Consider the following 13,852-nt stretch of genomic DNA (forward strand, 5'->3'; position numbering starts at 1 on the left):
CCCATTTAGAAAATGGATGAGGTCATTCTCATCCTCATGGGGTGTTGGGTGGTAGCTCAGATCCCTTCAGTGTCCTTAAGAGAAGTGCAAACAATCTGAAAATGCAACCTAAGAAATTTAGGTTGGGCTTAAGGAAGCATTTCCCAGCTATACAGTCGTGAGACCTCATCGTAGATCACTAAGGGATGGTGATTTGTCCTGCCTAGCTGCATTTTAAGGCAAGCGCCCATTCACATATCTGGAACAGCTTGGGTGCACACTGTCCAGAGGTAGGGCAGTGGTTGAGGAAAGGTCACTGTAGAAAGGTGGCCTGGAAGAATTCCTGAAGGAATCCTGAACCTGGATTCTCCTCCATAGCTATGGTCTAACTCTGGATGAGCCTTGGGCCCTGGTTTCTTTATCCGTAGAAATGTTACAATATATTGAGCACTTACTTTGTGCCTGAAACAGTAAAAAAAAAAAAAAAAACTATCTAATTTTAAAATTTAACAACAACCCTTTAAAGTAGATATTATTCTTCATATCATAAACGAAAAAACCAAGGCTCAGAGAAGGTACACCGTGAATGTAAGGTGTCCCAGCTGGTAGGTGGTAGAGCAGGATTCATACCCAGGTATGCCTACCTCCAAAGCCCGCGTGAAAACAAAAAACCCTTTGCAGCCTGTGTGGGAACCCGCGATTTGTGCTTTTCCAGAAGCAGAGGAGGAAGGCGCTGCAGTGGCCCAAGCCTCGGAGGTCCTGCCAGATGGCCTTGCATTTGGGGATCTGCCAGGTGCAATGAAAGCATCCCCAGGACCTCTTACTAAGAAACCCCTTACATGGGACTTCAATCTAAGATCCAAGCCTCTTTCCAGACCAGGGTCCAGCTGCTTGTCCTGGCTCTCCCCACTTTTTCATGTCACCCTCCCTTTCATTCACTCTCTGCCCCAGACCTGACCCCCATCTGCCGTTTTTCATAAGTGACCTTTGAAACTCAGGCCGCATAGATATTTGCTGAATCAGCAGGACCAACTGCTGCTCCTCCCGCTGGGTTTCGGGCCAAGAGGAAGACGCGCCAAATGCCTGTGCAAGGGCCTCTGGTGTTGCCTGTGTGGGTCCAGGAAGGGCTCCGGGTAGGAAGGAGATGGCGGTGGAGCAAGGCACACGGGCTGCTGAGCAGCAGGGAGGCCGTCGGGTTTTCCTGAGACCGGGGTGACTGGTTTCTTTTTGGATGAGAGGGAGGGAAGAACGGTGGTCCAGGCCCTCGGAGAGGCAGGGGACAGCAGATCGTCACAAGTGCCTGCTCCGTACCAGCTGCTGAGTGAGCAAAAGACACCCAACGCCCTCCTGTCAGTGAGCCTTCATTCGGCCCCCTTTTCCAGGTGAGCAGCCAGAAGTTCTCTCCTCGCTGAGATAGAAAAGAGACGGGGGACAGAGGGCAAGGGAGCAAGGCGGTAACGTCGCTTCCTCAGCAAGAAGGGCTTTTGGCCGCAAGGCAGAAAGGACCCCGGGCACCGAGATCTCCTTCCCACGTTGATGGGTTTAGCCTGGTCGGGGGAGGCATGATGGGGGCAGGGGCTGTAGGTCAGAGGGTGGGATGGTAAGCACGTGTAGCACAGACATCTCTGTGGATCGACTCCTCCCGGCTCCGTCCCCCTTCCAACTCTCCTTGGCTCTCGCTATTCCTGACATAAGCCCTTGACGCCAACCAAGGAACCCTTCTCTCTGGGCTCTGAACATGCTTTGTACGCTCACCCTCTTAACCCCATTCTGTCCTGATAGAGGATGGCTCTGGGCACCTGCAGTCTGCTTCCACTTATTTAGATGTTTCTAGATCTGTGTCTCGAGTGTGTTGAGCAAGGACTGTCGGCGTCTTTCCTGTCTTTTCGCAGCACAGAGTGCAGGATTTTGAATGGACCGGACGCTTGATACAGTAGAGTTGACTGACAGACAGACTGTCATACTCTCTTAATAGCTCCCAGGAGGGGCCAGTCTTGGCTGTCTGCCACCTCCAGGCAGACAACCCTGACTCAGTAGGAGCAGAGATGCCGGCTCCAATCAGCATCTCAGACAACAGGCTAAAAAGCACATCCAGTGGTCTTCCAGCTGTGCCCCGGCCTCCAGGTAGCATGAGACCGTGGTGCTCAAAAGATGACTCAAGATTTAGTTTATGCTTAGGATGGGAGCAGAGAGGAGGAGACTTCCCTACGCAGCTTAAATGGAAGCAAAGGATGGAAGGAAGAAAATACAGGAGAGGGAACATACTTGAGAGGAGGGAAGAAGGGTAAGAGCAAAGAAAGGAAAGGACAAGGGGGAAAGTAGGGAGGAAGAGGAGGGGTATAAAAAAAGACAAGGGAGGAAGAGGAGAACACAGGAGCTATTCGGACTTCATGGTCCCTTGGAGGTAGGGAGCCCAGGGTAGGTGCTGAATTCGAATTATAAGGCAAGAATCTTTGCCACCCTCCAATAATCCTCTGCCCGTGGGCTTGGGGACTTGGGCAGACCCTGGGATCCACTGGCTCTAAATGCACGGCTGGGTGGGTGGACCAACATGTGCTCAGACAGAGAAGTTGTGGCCACACTGAAGGCAGGAGCTTCAGGTCGGGTCATGTGCTTCCATGACGTGGAGGGGATTTTGCCAGGTCAAGCTGAGGCTCTGGCTCCAGCCAGGAAAGGGATAATCAATTCTGTAGATGCTGTGAGCCTTGATTAAAAAAATAAAGAGGAGGAAGCTAGATTGCTGCTCTCATTAAGAGGCAAAGGCAGTGGGGGCTGGAGTTTAGCAAGAGCCAGGAAGCAGCAGAAAAAGAATTTTAACCCCTCCGGTGTCGTTCTTTCGTGATGTCTTTGAGCTCACCCACACCCACGTTGTTGCTTCCTTGGCCCGACCTCCAAGGCCATCACCTTTGTAGCTCCCTCAGCTGAAGGAGGGAGAGAGGCCAGGTTGCATGTTAATGCAGATCTGATGACAATTCAACAGTCTATTATTTCCCAGCCCCAGGGTGCCCAGGGCTCCTGCCTCTCCTGGATTTGGGGAGGAAGATGAGTTCTGGGGCTAAGAGATAAGCTGTGCGGTGAGATAATGCACCTCACGCTGCCTGGCCCCGGGTAGCCCTCACCCACCCCTCAGCAACCTCACCAGAGCTGCATTCTCAGCCTAATGAGTCCAGAGAAGGGGAAGTAAGAAATGAGAACGGATTTCAGCAAAATTATGACCCAGGGACCCCCTCCGCCGGCTCTTCCTCCTACGTCAGCATGCCCAGTAGAGAACTGATTCATCAGGGAGATCCCCAGGAGAGGCCCCAGGGAGAGGGCTGCTGGCTCAGCTCTCCCTCTCCCCATGTCACCCGATCCATGGAGAGGTGCCCCTGCCGGCCGCCTGCATCTAGCCCTACACCACTGAGAGGCTGGGCAGAGGAGGACAAGACATGCAAAATTGGGGTCGTGGGTGGAGAGCAGGGTGGGGCTAAACATGTAGTCAGCAAAGATGATTCCTTCCTGAGATTCTGCGGGGGGTGGGGGGAAACTTGGATTGAAGTTAAGCAAAACAGTGGGAAGAAATGGGTGATCCAAAGGGCATTCAGTCTGCCTAGATGTCCGTGATTTCCCATGCGAGCGGGGAGGGAGCTGCAGGAAGAGGGAGGAGGCATGCGTGTGCGTGTATGAACTCTTTAAGTCTCTGGGTGTCCAGGCTTGGGGAACAGGGGGGAAAAGCTGGAGGATCTGGAGAAAGGAAGGAGTTACTGCTGGTTTTAACCTCTCGGTGCCTGGCACAACTTCCCGAGTGAAAGATTTCCAAAACTTCCACTCTCTTCCACCATTTCAACTACTTATTTTTGTTCTGCTCCCTTGGGAAGCAAAAGCAGGACAAGGGAAAAGGAGAGATGAGGACACGACGGTTTCTCTCCAGTTTTGACATGTGAGGATGGGTAGGAATCCAGGTGATTCCTAAAATCCCTGGATTCCCAGCAAGAGCACCTGAGCAGGAGAGTTTGGGCTCTTTAAGCCACCTTGGGGGCCACAGCAAAGTCCTTATCCAAGAAAAATGACCTTTCCTCAACCGGTCTTGCCTACACAGTCCCCTGAAGAGATGCAAAGAGTGTGGGGATGTGGTGGAAGAGGAGGGAGACACCAAAGGACATGAGGAGCGGAATCAGGTGAAGAACCACAATTCCCAGGAAGCTGTGGCTGCCCCCCGGGAAATGGAATGGGATAGCTGCCCGTATTTGGGGAAAAAGCCACATAGTATCTTGGATTTTTTTTTTCTTTTTTTTTTTTGCCTTTTGCCTTTTGCTTTTTGCCTCTTGCTGAGCCATGAGCACTGAGGGAAAACTGACTTTCTGCTTTTTCTGCCAGATAAGGAAAGAAAACCGTGAAACTGAAGGAAGGGCAAATGGGCCACTGAGGAAGGTAGGAAGGAAAACCACATCTTCTTGGGACTTGCATCAAATGCTGCGGGATCATCCTGGGTCCTCTGCCTAAGGACCCAAAGTTCTGGTCAAATCTACCCTGTGTCCTGACCCGACTTGTCTAACTCTGCAGTAGATGTGAGGAGAAAATGAGTCTGCATCAAATCTTCACAAGTAGTCCTAGACTAAAGCACGCCAAGGCTGCTGAAGATGATTCTTGGCTCTCCACCCTTCCCACCCCTGCCCCCAACTCCCTCAGCATCCCCATCGTCAGGGTCAGGTGCTGACTAGGTTCTGATTTCCCGTGAGGTGTTCTTCTATCACCTGTCTAATCAGAGAAGGGAAGCTGACGTCACAGCCCTCCCAATACAGAGGAGAGAATATTCCAATCCTCTTTCATTTCTTCTCCCCGTATCTCTAGTTCATGGACGTTGGGCATAAAGAAAGAGCTTGAAGTCCTAGAGTTTCTCATCAGGGGCTAATGAGCATATTTCTCTCTGGACCTACCATGGGATTCCAGTCATCACCAAATAACCAGGGGGAAGCAAGGTTTGCAGTCACCAGCCACGACAGAGTTTTAAACAGGAATTCCATCCAAATACCATCTCCGTAAGCCAACTGTCTCTCTCATCATTATCCCCTTTCCACGATTGCTAACACCCTGCACAGAAATCCTCCTTGAGTCAGAGGAAAAAGCTATAACCAGACTGAATCCTGACACTGTAAAGGGATCCTCTGTGGGCCTGGTGGGTTGTTACCTTGCACCCCTCCGGGTCTGTGGGCATTCGGAAGAAAGGTGCCCACTCAGGTCAGAGCAGAGTAAGCTTCGCCAAATGAGCCGCTCCTGGCTTGGACTCCCACTGCATCAGTGAAAGAGCCACCTCGTTCCTCTGGGAAACGCTTTCTCCCACCCTTCCTCTTCCTCTGTCTCCAGCCCCCTGGCCTTCTCACATCATCCTGCCTCTCAGCCTCGTGCTCTGCCTTCTGAATCCCCTCAGACCCCAGATCTACGGTTCCTGGACCCTGCCCTTTTTAAAGCTCTCAACATGTCTCTTTGCCAAGCCTCTGTCTTTTTCATAGCTCACTCTCCATTCGAATAATTTTACTACCCAAACTCCCATCCAGATTTTTCCTAACTTGAAAAGATTCTTCAACTGTTCTCTTTTCTTCAGTTTAATCTGCCCCCCCGCCAGTCTTGTCCCCTTTAAAATCTGCCAGTTTCCAATAACCCTCATTTCTTTTCTCCTTTGCCCCCCCAGTGATGGTTGGGATACTCCCGTTTGCTCCAACACCTCCCAAGCCCTCTCAAACACTGATATCATTCCCTCCTTTCCCCCAAACCTCCTTGACACGCTTCTCCCCGCAAGCACACTGAAGGCCCTAGTCCTTCAGTCTCAGGTGCACCCCACTTCCCCCTTGTCCCCTCCTCACGCCCATTTGCTTCCCTTCCTCCCGGCACGTTGGTCCCCGTGCCTTGTTCCCCACTCACTCGGGTCTCCTGCTCAGGACGCCCTTGCCGAGGGCGGCGGGGGATTTGTGCTGAAGGAGGGTTCCAGCAGCGGCGCAACAACTCGGGGGACGCTCTTTCTCCTTGTCGGCGACGGCCCCGGGCCCCGCCGGGTGCTGGTGGGGCGGCTGGGATGCGTGAGCCCTGCCGCTGGGGCCCGGCTGGGGCTGCGCCAGGAGCTGTCCGTGGTGCTGAAGCGGGGGCTTCTCGGGCGCGGTGGGCGGGAGCTGTCCGTGGTCCTGGAGCTGTTCCTGGGCCCCGGCGGCGGCGGCGGTGGCCGGGGCGCCCGGCAGCGGGGCTGGCGACGGGGGGACGAGCCCGGGCGGAGGCTGGGCTTGCAGCAGCTGCTGGTGCTCCCACAGGCTGCGGTTCTCGGCGCTTAGCTCGTCCAGCCGCCGCTCCAGCTCGTCGATGCGCTGGCGCTGGGTGTGGATGAGGCTCTGCTGGTTCTGCACGATGGCCGTGAGCTCCTTGAGGTAGAGCACGGCGCGCACCGGGTTCTCCAGCAAGCTCTCCATGCCGCCCGCCGCCGCCTGCGCCCTGCCTGCGCCTGGGCGGGCGGCGGGGAGCGCGAGGGCGCGCAGGAGCCGAGCAGCCCCGGCGATCCGCTCGCCTCCCTCTCCGCCGGCGCCGCGTCACCGCCACACGGACATTCACACACGCACGAGGGGCGGGACCGCGGCGCCAGGGCCCACCCCTCCCCCCCCACCTCCCACCTCTAAGCTTCGTGAGGAGTCTCGGCTTCCTGCAGGGCTGGCAGAGGAGCAGGATAAACGAAGGGACCCGGGATGGATGAGGGGGATCTGGCGAGAAAGGGAAAGCCGGCCAGGAGGAAGCGGCGGCACCGGGAAAGTGCGGTGGGACCCGTAGGAGAGCAGAAGTAGATGAGGACAGAGGAGGAGGAGAGAGCGGCTGGGAGAACGAGGACGCGGAGAAAGGAAAGGTGGTGAAAGGAGAGAGAAGTGTATTAAAAAGACATGGTCTGAAAGGTCACGGGTTCTTTTTCCTATGTGCAGTCTTCCCAGAGGACGGGGGTCCACCTTAAAGCCCTTCTGAGGAGAGGCCGCACGCTCGGCGGTCTGTTCTGCTGGGGGATTCCCTGAATCGGGAGGATCCGAGGACAGTGAGGGACCCCAGAGAACGTCTGGTCCTACCTCTCCAGCCAAGGAGAAAGTTAGGGTGGGAAGGCTGTTTACGCTGGCTTTTCTCTGGGAATGAGACCTCAGGACAGGTTCGGCCACTCTAATGGGAACACAGACTAAATAAACCGGGCCCTCTGTGTCATAGGGGTCATAGGGCTAATGCTTCCAGAAACTTCTTAAGAGAGCATTCTGTTTGAAAAATATTTATGAAATGCATACTACACCGAACACTGTGCTAGGTGGTGGTAAGATAAGGATGACTAGGACGGACTCTGGCTTCTTGAAGCTTATGATTAAGTGGGAGAAACAGGTAGTAAATATTTAATTTCAATATAAGGCGGTAGTTGTAAGTGATAAGATAGAGATTGCCCAGAGCGCTATAGGAGCCCAACAGCTTGGGGATTTGGGAAGGCTCCTTGGAGGGAATAACACTTGAAGTGGGAAGGATTTTCTAGAAAGGGGGAACAGCATAAGCAAAAGCTCAGAGATAGGAATCCGCGTGGACTGAATCATTCATTACTTTCTACAATACATGTACATAAAACACACACTAAGTGCCAAGTAACGTACTAGGAACGATGTAGTCTAGCCCTAGCATGGACCATAAGTTATAGTTTCTATAATCAAGATTACAAGCTAGTAGAGTAGATACAGCATGCACATGGATATCTAAAATACCAAATCAAAATTTCTGTAAGAGCTCTTCGAGCCAAGTGCCATAGGAGTTCAGGGGAGTGGGAAGTCATGTTTGACTATGGTGATCTGATAAAGAGGAGGTGTTAGTCAAGCTGGGCCTTGAAGGATGGGAGGTGCTTCAACAAGCAGAACAGAGGAAGATAGGGGAGCTATGTCAGGCGCAGGAAAAGACTAAGGAATGGAAATAGAGCACCTCCGTTCAATGCAGTCTGGCAAAAAAATGACCCTTTCCTCTGGGCTATGAGTACCCTTAGCATATCTGTTGTACTGTTGTATCTTCCACACAGGTGGGCCACCAGCCTCCCTATGGACCTGCTCTTCCCCCCCAGAGTAGGCATATCTGTTGGTACCACGTGTCCCATGAGCTGGGCCAGCCAAGCCCATCTGGTGCCAGACTTGAATGACGTTATGGGAAAGGATCTGTGCTCTGCAAATAAATATATTGGTTTCTCTGCACTTGTATTTTTATTTTGCTTTCCTCCCATTCATTTTCCTAGCAGACTTCCTTTTGTAAAGAATGCGTGAAGGAGGCTTAGCCGCAGCTGAGCCAGCTTCCAGGAGGATGCTTTGGTAGTGACCAGTATTCCAGCTGAGGAATGGAGGTTGAGGGGTGGAATGAGGGCCCACAGAAACTCAAACACTTTTCTTCTGAATTTTCTTTGCTTGCCTAGTTGATTTGTTGTCTAAATAAGAGTTGGGTGTTCATAGAAACCAATACTATTTCTATAAGCGAAACAGCCTGCAGCATAATTCTCTATGGAGCTTGTTTAAAATGCAGATTTCTGGGCCCCATATTAGTCCTGCTGTGTTGGAATCACTTGGAATGGGGCCCAAGTGTTTTCATATTTTTAACTTTTTTTGTTTCATTTTAAAAAAGCTTTATTGGGTTACAACTCACATGTAATAATATGTACCCACTTTGAGTGCACAGTTCAATGAATTTTGCAAATATATACACCGTCTAATCAAAATTTCCATCACTGCAAAAAATGAGGTTACTACCTCATGCCCCTTTGCAGTCAATTGCCATCATCCTCATCCCCAGTCAACCACTGACCTGCTTTCTGTCAAGACAGATTAGTTTTGCCTGTTCTAGAATTTCATGTAAATGGCAATCATAGAGTATATACTCTTTTGTGTCTTCTTTTTTTTTCCACAGCATAATACTTTTGAGGTTCATCTATTCTCTTATAGGTATCAATAGTTTGTTCCTTTTTATTTCTGAGTAGTCTTCTATGGTGTGGGTATACCATAATTTTTCTACTCACCTATTAATGGACATTTTAGTTGTTTCCAGGTTTTGGTTATCTTGAATAAAGCTGCTATGATCATTAAAGGACAAGTCTTTGTGTAGACATATGTTTTCATATGTTTCGTGTTTTATGTTACATGTGTCTTATCAGAAGGAAAAATCTAGAATTGGAGTTGCCAAGTCATATACTAAATATATGTATATTTAACTTAATAAGAAACTGTCAGATTGTTTTCCAAAGTGGTTGTACAATTTTTTATTCTGACCAGCAGTATGTGAGAGGTTCAGATGTTTCACATCCTTGCTAACGCTTGGTATTTTTAGCCTTTTTTTTTTTTACTTTATCAATCAGGAGTATATTACTATGGCTTTAGTAAGTATTTCTCTATTGACTAATGCTGTTGAGTATCTTCTCATGTGCTTTTGGCCATTTGGCCATTATCTTCTTTACCCACTGTTTCTAGTGAATTGTTTGTCTTATTTTTGAGTTGTAAGAGTTCTTTATTTATTATGGAAAGTAGTCTTGGCCAGATGTATGCATTGCACATATTTTCTCCAGTCTGTGGCTTACCTTTGTTTTCTTAACATTGTCTTTTTTTTTTTTTTTTTTTTAATTTATTTATTTATTTATTTTTGGCTGTGTTAGGTCTTTGTTTCTGCGCGAGGGCTTTCTCTAGTTGTGGCGAGCGGGGGCCACTCTTCATCGTGGTGCGTGGGCCTCTCACTGTCGCGGCCTCTCTTGTTGCGGGGCACAGGCTCCAGACGCTCAGGCTCAGTAATTGTGGCTCACGGGCCTAGTCGCTCCGCGGCATGTGGGATCTTCCCAGACCAGGGCTCGAACCCGTGTCCCCTGCATTGGCAGGCAGATTCTCAACCACTGCGCCACCAGGGAAGCCCTTAACATTGTCTTTTGATGAGGTTTTTATTTTGATGAAGAAAAATTTTCTTTCTGTCTTTTATAGTTCATGCTTTTTGTGTCCTATCAAAAATTCTTTGCCTGTCCCAAGGCCAAAGACATATTCTATGTGTTCTTCTAGAAGTTTTATTGTTTATGCTTTTATGTTTAGGCCTATGATCCATTTCAGGTTAATTTTTGTGTTTGGTATGATGAGTCAAATTCTATTTCTTCCTTAAATGTTTGACATAATTCACCACTGAAGCCATCCCAGCCTGGAGGTTTCTTTATGGGAAGATTTTAAACCACAAATTCAAGTTCTTTAGTAGATATGGGGCTATTCAACATTCTCTTTCTTTGTGTATCCATTTTGGCAATTTGTGTCTCTGGTAGGCAGAATGACCTCCCAGCGATGCCTTTGTCTTAATCGCCAAAACCTGTGAATACGTTAACTTATATGGCAAAAGCAACTTTAAGTATGCGGTAAAGTTAAGGATCTTGAATTGGGAAGATTATTCTGGATTATCTGATGGGTCCAGTGTAATCACAAGAGTCTTTGTAAGAGGGAGGCAAGAGTGTCAGAGAGGAGATGTGACAACAGAAGCAGAGGTCACAGTGAGGCAATTGCTGTCTGGAAGCCAGAAGGCAAGGAATGCAGAAGCTGGAAAAGGGAGGGAAACAAATTCTCCAGAGCCTCCAGAAGGAATGCAATCCTGCCAATACCTCGGCTTTAGCGAGGTGAGATGCATTTTGGACTTTTGGCTTCCGGAACTCTAAGATGGATGGTAAATTTGTGTTGTTTTAAATGGGGGAATTCCCTGGTGGTCTAGTGGTTAGGACTCGGCACTTTCACTGCTGTGGGCCTGGGTTCAGTCCCTGGGGAACTAAGATCCTGCAAGCCGTGCAGCGCGACCAAAAAAAAAAAAGTCACCATCTTTGTGGTAAACAGCAGCAATAGGAAGTAGATATAAGTGTCTTTTAAGAATGTGTCCATTTCATCTGAAGAGTCAAACTTATTGGCATCAAGTTGTTTATATTTTCCTATTAGCCTTTTTTTTTAATCTTTTTAAAATTTTATATATTTATTTATTTTTGGCTGTGTTGGGTCTTCATGGCTGCACACGGGCTTTCTCTAGCTGCGGCGAGCGGGGGCTACTCTTCGTTGCGTGGGCTTCTCATTGCAGTGGTTTCTCTTGTTGCAGAGCACGGGCTCTAGGCACACTGGCTTCAGTAGTTGTGGCACACGGGCTCAGTAGTTGTGGCTCACAGGCTCTAGAGCACAGGCTCAGTAGTTGTGGCGCACGAGCTTAGCTGCTCCACGGCATGTGGGATCTTCCTGGACCAGGGCTCCAACCCGTGTCCCCTGCATTGGCGGGCGGATTCCTAACCACTGCACCACCAGGGAAGTCCCAGAAGCTTTGATTATTGACTTTGGACCCTTCTTCTTTTTTAATATAAGCACTTAAAGCTCTAAAGTTCCCACCCACCACTGTTTTTGCTGAATTCCACAAATTTTGTTTCCATTTTCACTCAGTGCAAAATATTTTGTAATTTCCCTTGTTATTTCCAAATGTTTCTATTACTGGTTTCTAATTTAATTCCTTTGTGGTCAGAGAACATACTCTGTGTGAGTTCAATCTTTTTTACATTTATTGAAACTTCTGGGCCTTTTATATGGTCCAGTCTACAGCCTGTTTTGATGAACATTTCATGTGCAAGTGTCTGGTAGCCACTCCAGCTTTCTCACTGTTAATGTTTGCATGTGTGATAGACAGACTAATACCTCCCCAAAATGTTCATATCCTACCCCTGGGAACCTATGAATATGTTACTTTACATGGCAAAAGGGACTTTGCAGATGCCATTAAAATTAATACCTTGAGATGGGAAGATTGTCATGGATTATCCAGGTGTGCCAAATCTAACCACCTGATTCCTTAAAGGCAGAGAGCCTTTCCTGGCTGTAGGCACATGGAGACATGACAACAAAAGAATGGTCAGAGTAGTGTGATGTGAGAAGAACTAGACCTACTTTATTTGCTTTGAAGATGGAGGAAGTGGCCATGAGCCAAGGAATGTGGGTCACCTCTAGAAAAGGCAAAGTAACTGATTTTCCCCTAGAGCTTTCAGAAAGAAATGCAGCCCCGATGCCTTGATTTTAGCCCAGTGAGACCCATGTTGGATTTCTAACTTACAGAACTGTAAGATAATACATTTGAATGGCTTAAACCACTACATTTGTGATCATTTGTTATGGCAGCCACAGAAAACTAATACAGCATGTTACATTTTTTCCCATCCTTTAAATTTATCTGTGTCTTTAAATTTAAAGTCTTTTTTCTTATAGATAGCATTTAGTGGTGAAAATACAGTATCTAAAATGAAAGTTTTACTGGATGGGATTAAAGCAGTTAAACACTACAGAATTTTAAAAATCAATAAACCTAAAGATATAGCAACAGAAACTATCCAAATTGATTGATACTTTTCCACAGGTCACTGAGTGTCTATTCTTTTTTTTTTTTTTTTTTCCCAGTCTTTTTTTCCCTCTGAGCTTTGTGAGGATAGTTTCACCCCTAGAAGTTCCACTTAGTTCTTTGTTTATATCTTACATTTCTCACCTCATTATGTTTATGTTTTTCTCCTAGTTTGGGTCTCATTTTCCTGCTTCTTCACATATCTAGTAATTGTTTTATGCTATGCTGGACATTCTGAATGTGACTTTGTTGAGTGCTGAATTTTGTTGTTTTCCTTTAAAGAGTGTTGGGCTTTGTTTTTGCAAGTAGTTAAGTTACCTGTGGATCCACTTGGTCCTTTCAAGACTAGTTTTTAAGCTTTTTTGAAGGGCCAGTCTAGAGTAATCATTCTAGGGCTAATCTATCCCTGCTGCTATGGTGCGATCACTCTGTCATCTGATCGGACGCCATCAAGGTCTTTTCAGTCTGGCTGGTCAGAGCTCTAATCTCTTCCAGCCTGTGTGAGCCCTGAGAATTGGTCAGCTTAAACCCCATCATTATGTGCTGAGTCTTGTAGAGTTTTACCCTGGATGTGTACAGTTCAGTGTTTAGCAACAGACTCAAGGGGGCTCTCTGCGGATTCCTGGAGCTCTTTCTTCGTATAACTCCTTCTTCTCTAACTCTGCCCTGTAAATTCCGGCCACTTCAGCCTCCCCAAGCTCCAGTGTCTGGGACCTCAACTCAGAGAGATTGTCGTGCTCTGCTTTGGTCCCCCTCCCTGCATAGCAATCTTGAAAGTCCCTCTCAGGCGGCAAGCCAGGGCGATCGGGGCTCACCTAGTTTGCATTCCTTTTCTCAGGAACCATAGCCCTGTGCAGCTAGTTTTCCAATGTCTGAAAATTGGTTTTTAAATATATGTGTATACTGGAATATAACAATTTTCTAGCCGTTGATGGAAGAAAGGCAAATGGAGTCCCAGTTCTTGGCTTCTGGCCAATTTTTTTATGGCTGGAAGCCAAAAACTACATGTTTAACGAGCACCCCCAGGTGATTCTGATGCACCTGAACGTGGAGAGCTCCTGAGCTGGAGGGCAGTAAAGGGAATGCCTTTCCAGTGCACAAGACACCTTCATGTTCGTTATCATGTCATCCTCAATCCACCCTCTGAGGATGGCTGGGAAGGGATTACTCTTCCCCTTTCAGGACATTTTTTTTTTTTTTTTCCTCTTGCCGCACCACGCGACTTGCAGGATCTTAGTTCCCCAACCAGGCATTGAACCTGGGCCGTTGGCAGTGAAAGCATGGAGTCCTAACCACTGGACCGCCAGGGAAGTCCATCTTCCTGGTATTTTCTATTTTGTGTAAAGTGCTCTTCCTCACTCTGAATCCCTGCATGTCCAGATCCCATCCCATCAAGATTCAGTATAAATACCACTTACACCGTGAGCATCTTCCATCCTCTCTTCTTTCTTTGGATTCTCATAGCACCTTGATGTCTCTCTCTCTCTGACCTTAA

General features: G+C 48.3%; 1 protein-coding gene across 1 annotated transcript in view; it reads right to left on the reverse strand.

Moving 5' to 3' along the window:
* IQSEC3 (IQ motif and Sec7 domain ArfGEF 3) overlaps window positions 1-6,413 on the reverse strand; it is a 98,059-nt gene extending 91,646 nt beyond the window's left edge. The window contains exon 1 of the mRNA XM_068560762.1: window positions 5,878-6,413. Coding sequence (XP_068416863.1) covers window positions 5,878-6,413 — 536 coding nt within the window. The remainder of the gene's footprint in view (window positions 1-5,877) is intronic.
* Window positions 6,414-13,852: the final 7,439 nt, after the last annotated feature.

The sequence above is a fragment of the Eschrichtius robustus genome, chromosome 13 (genome assembly GCF_028021215.1).
Source record: "Eschrichtius robustus isolate mEscRob2 chromosome 13, mEscRob2.pri, whole genome shotgun sequence".
Classification (NCBI taxonomy): Eukaryota; Metazoa; Chordata; class Mammalia; order Artiodactyla; family Eschrichtiidae; genus Eschrichtius; species Eschrichtius robustus.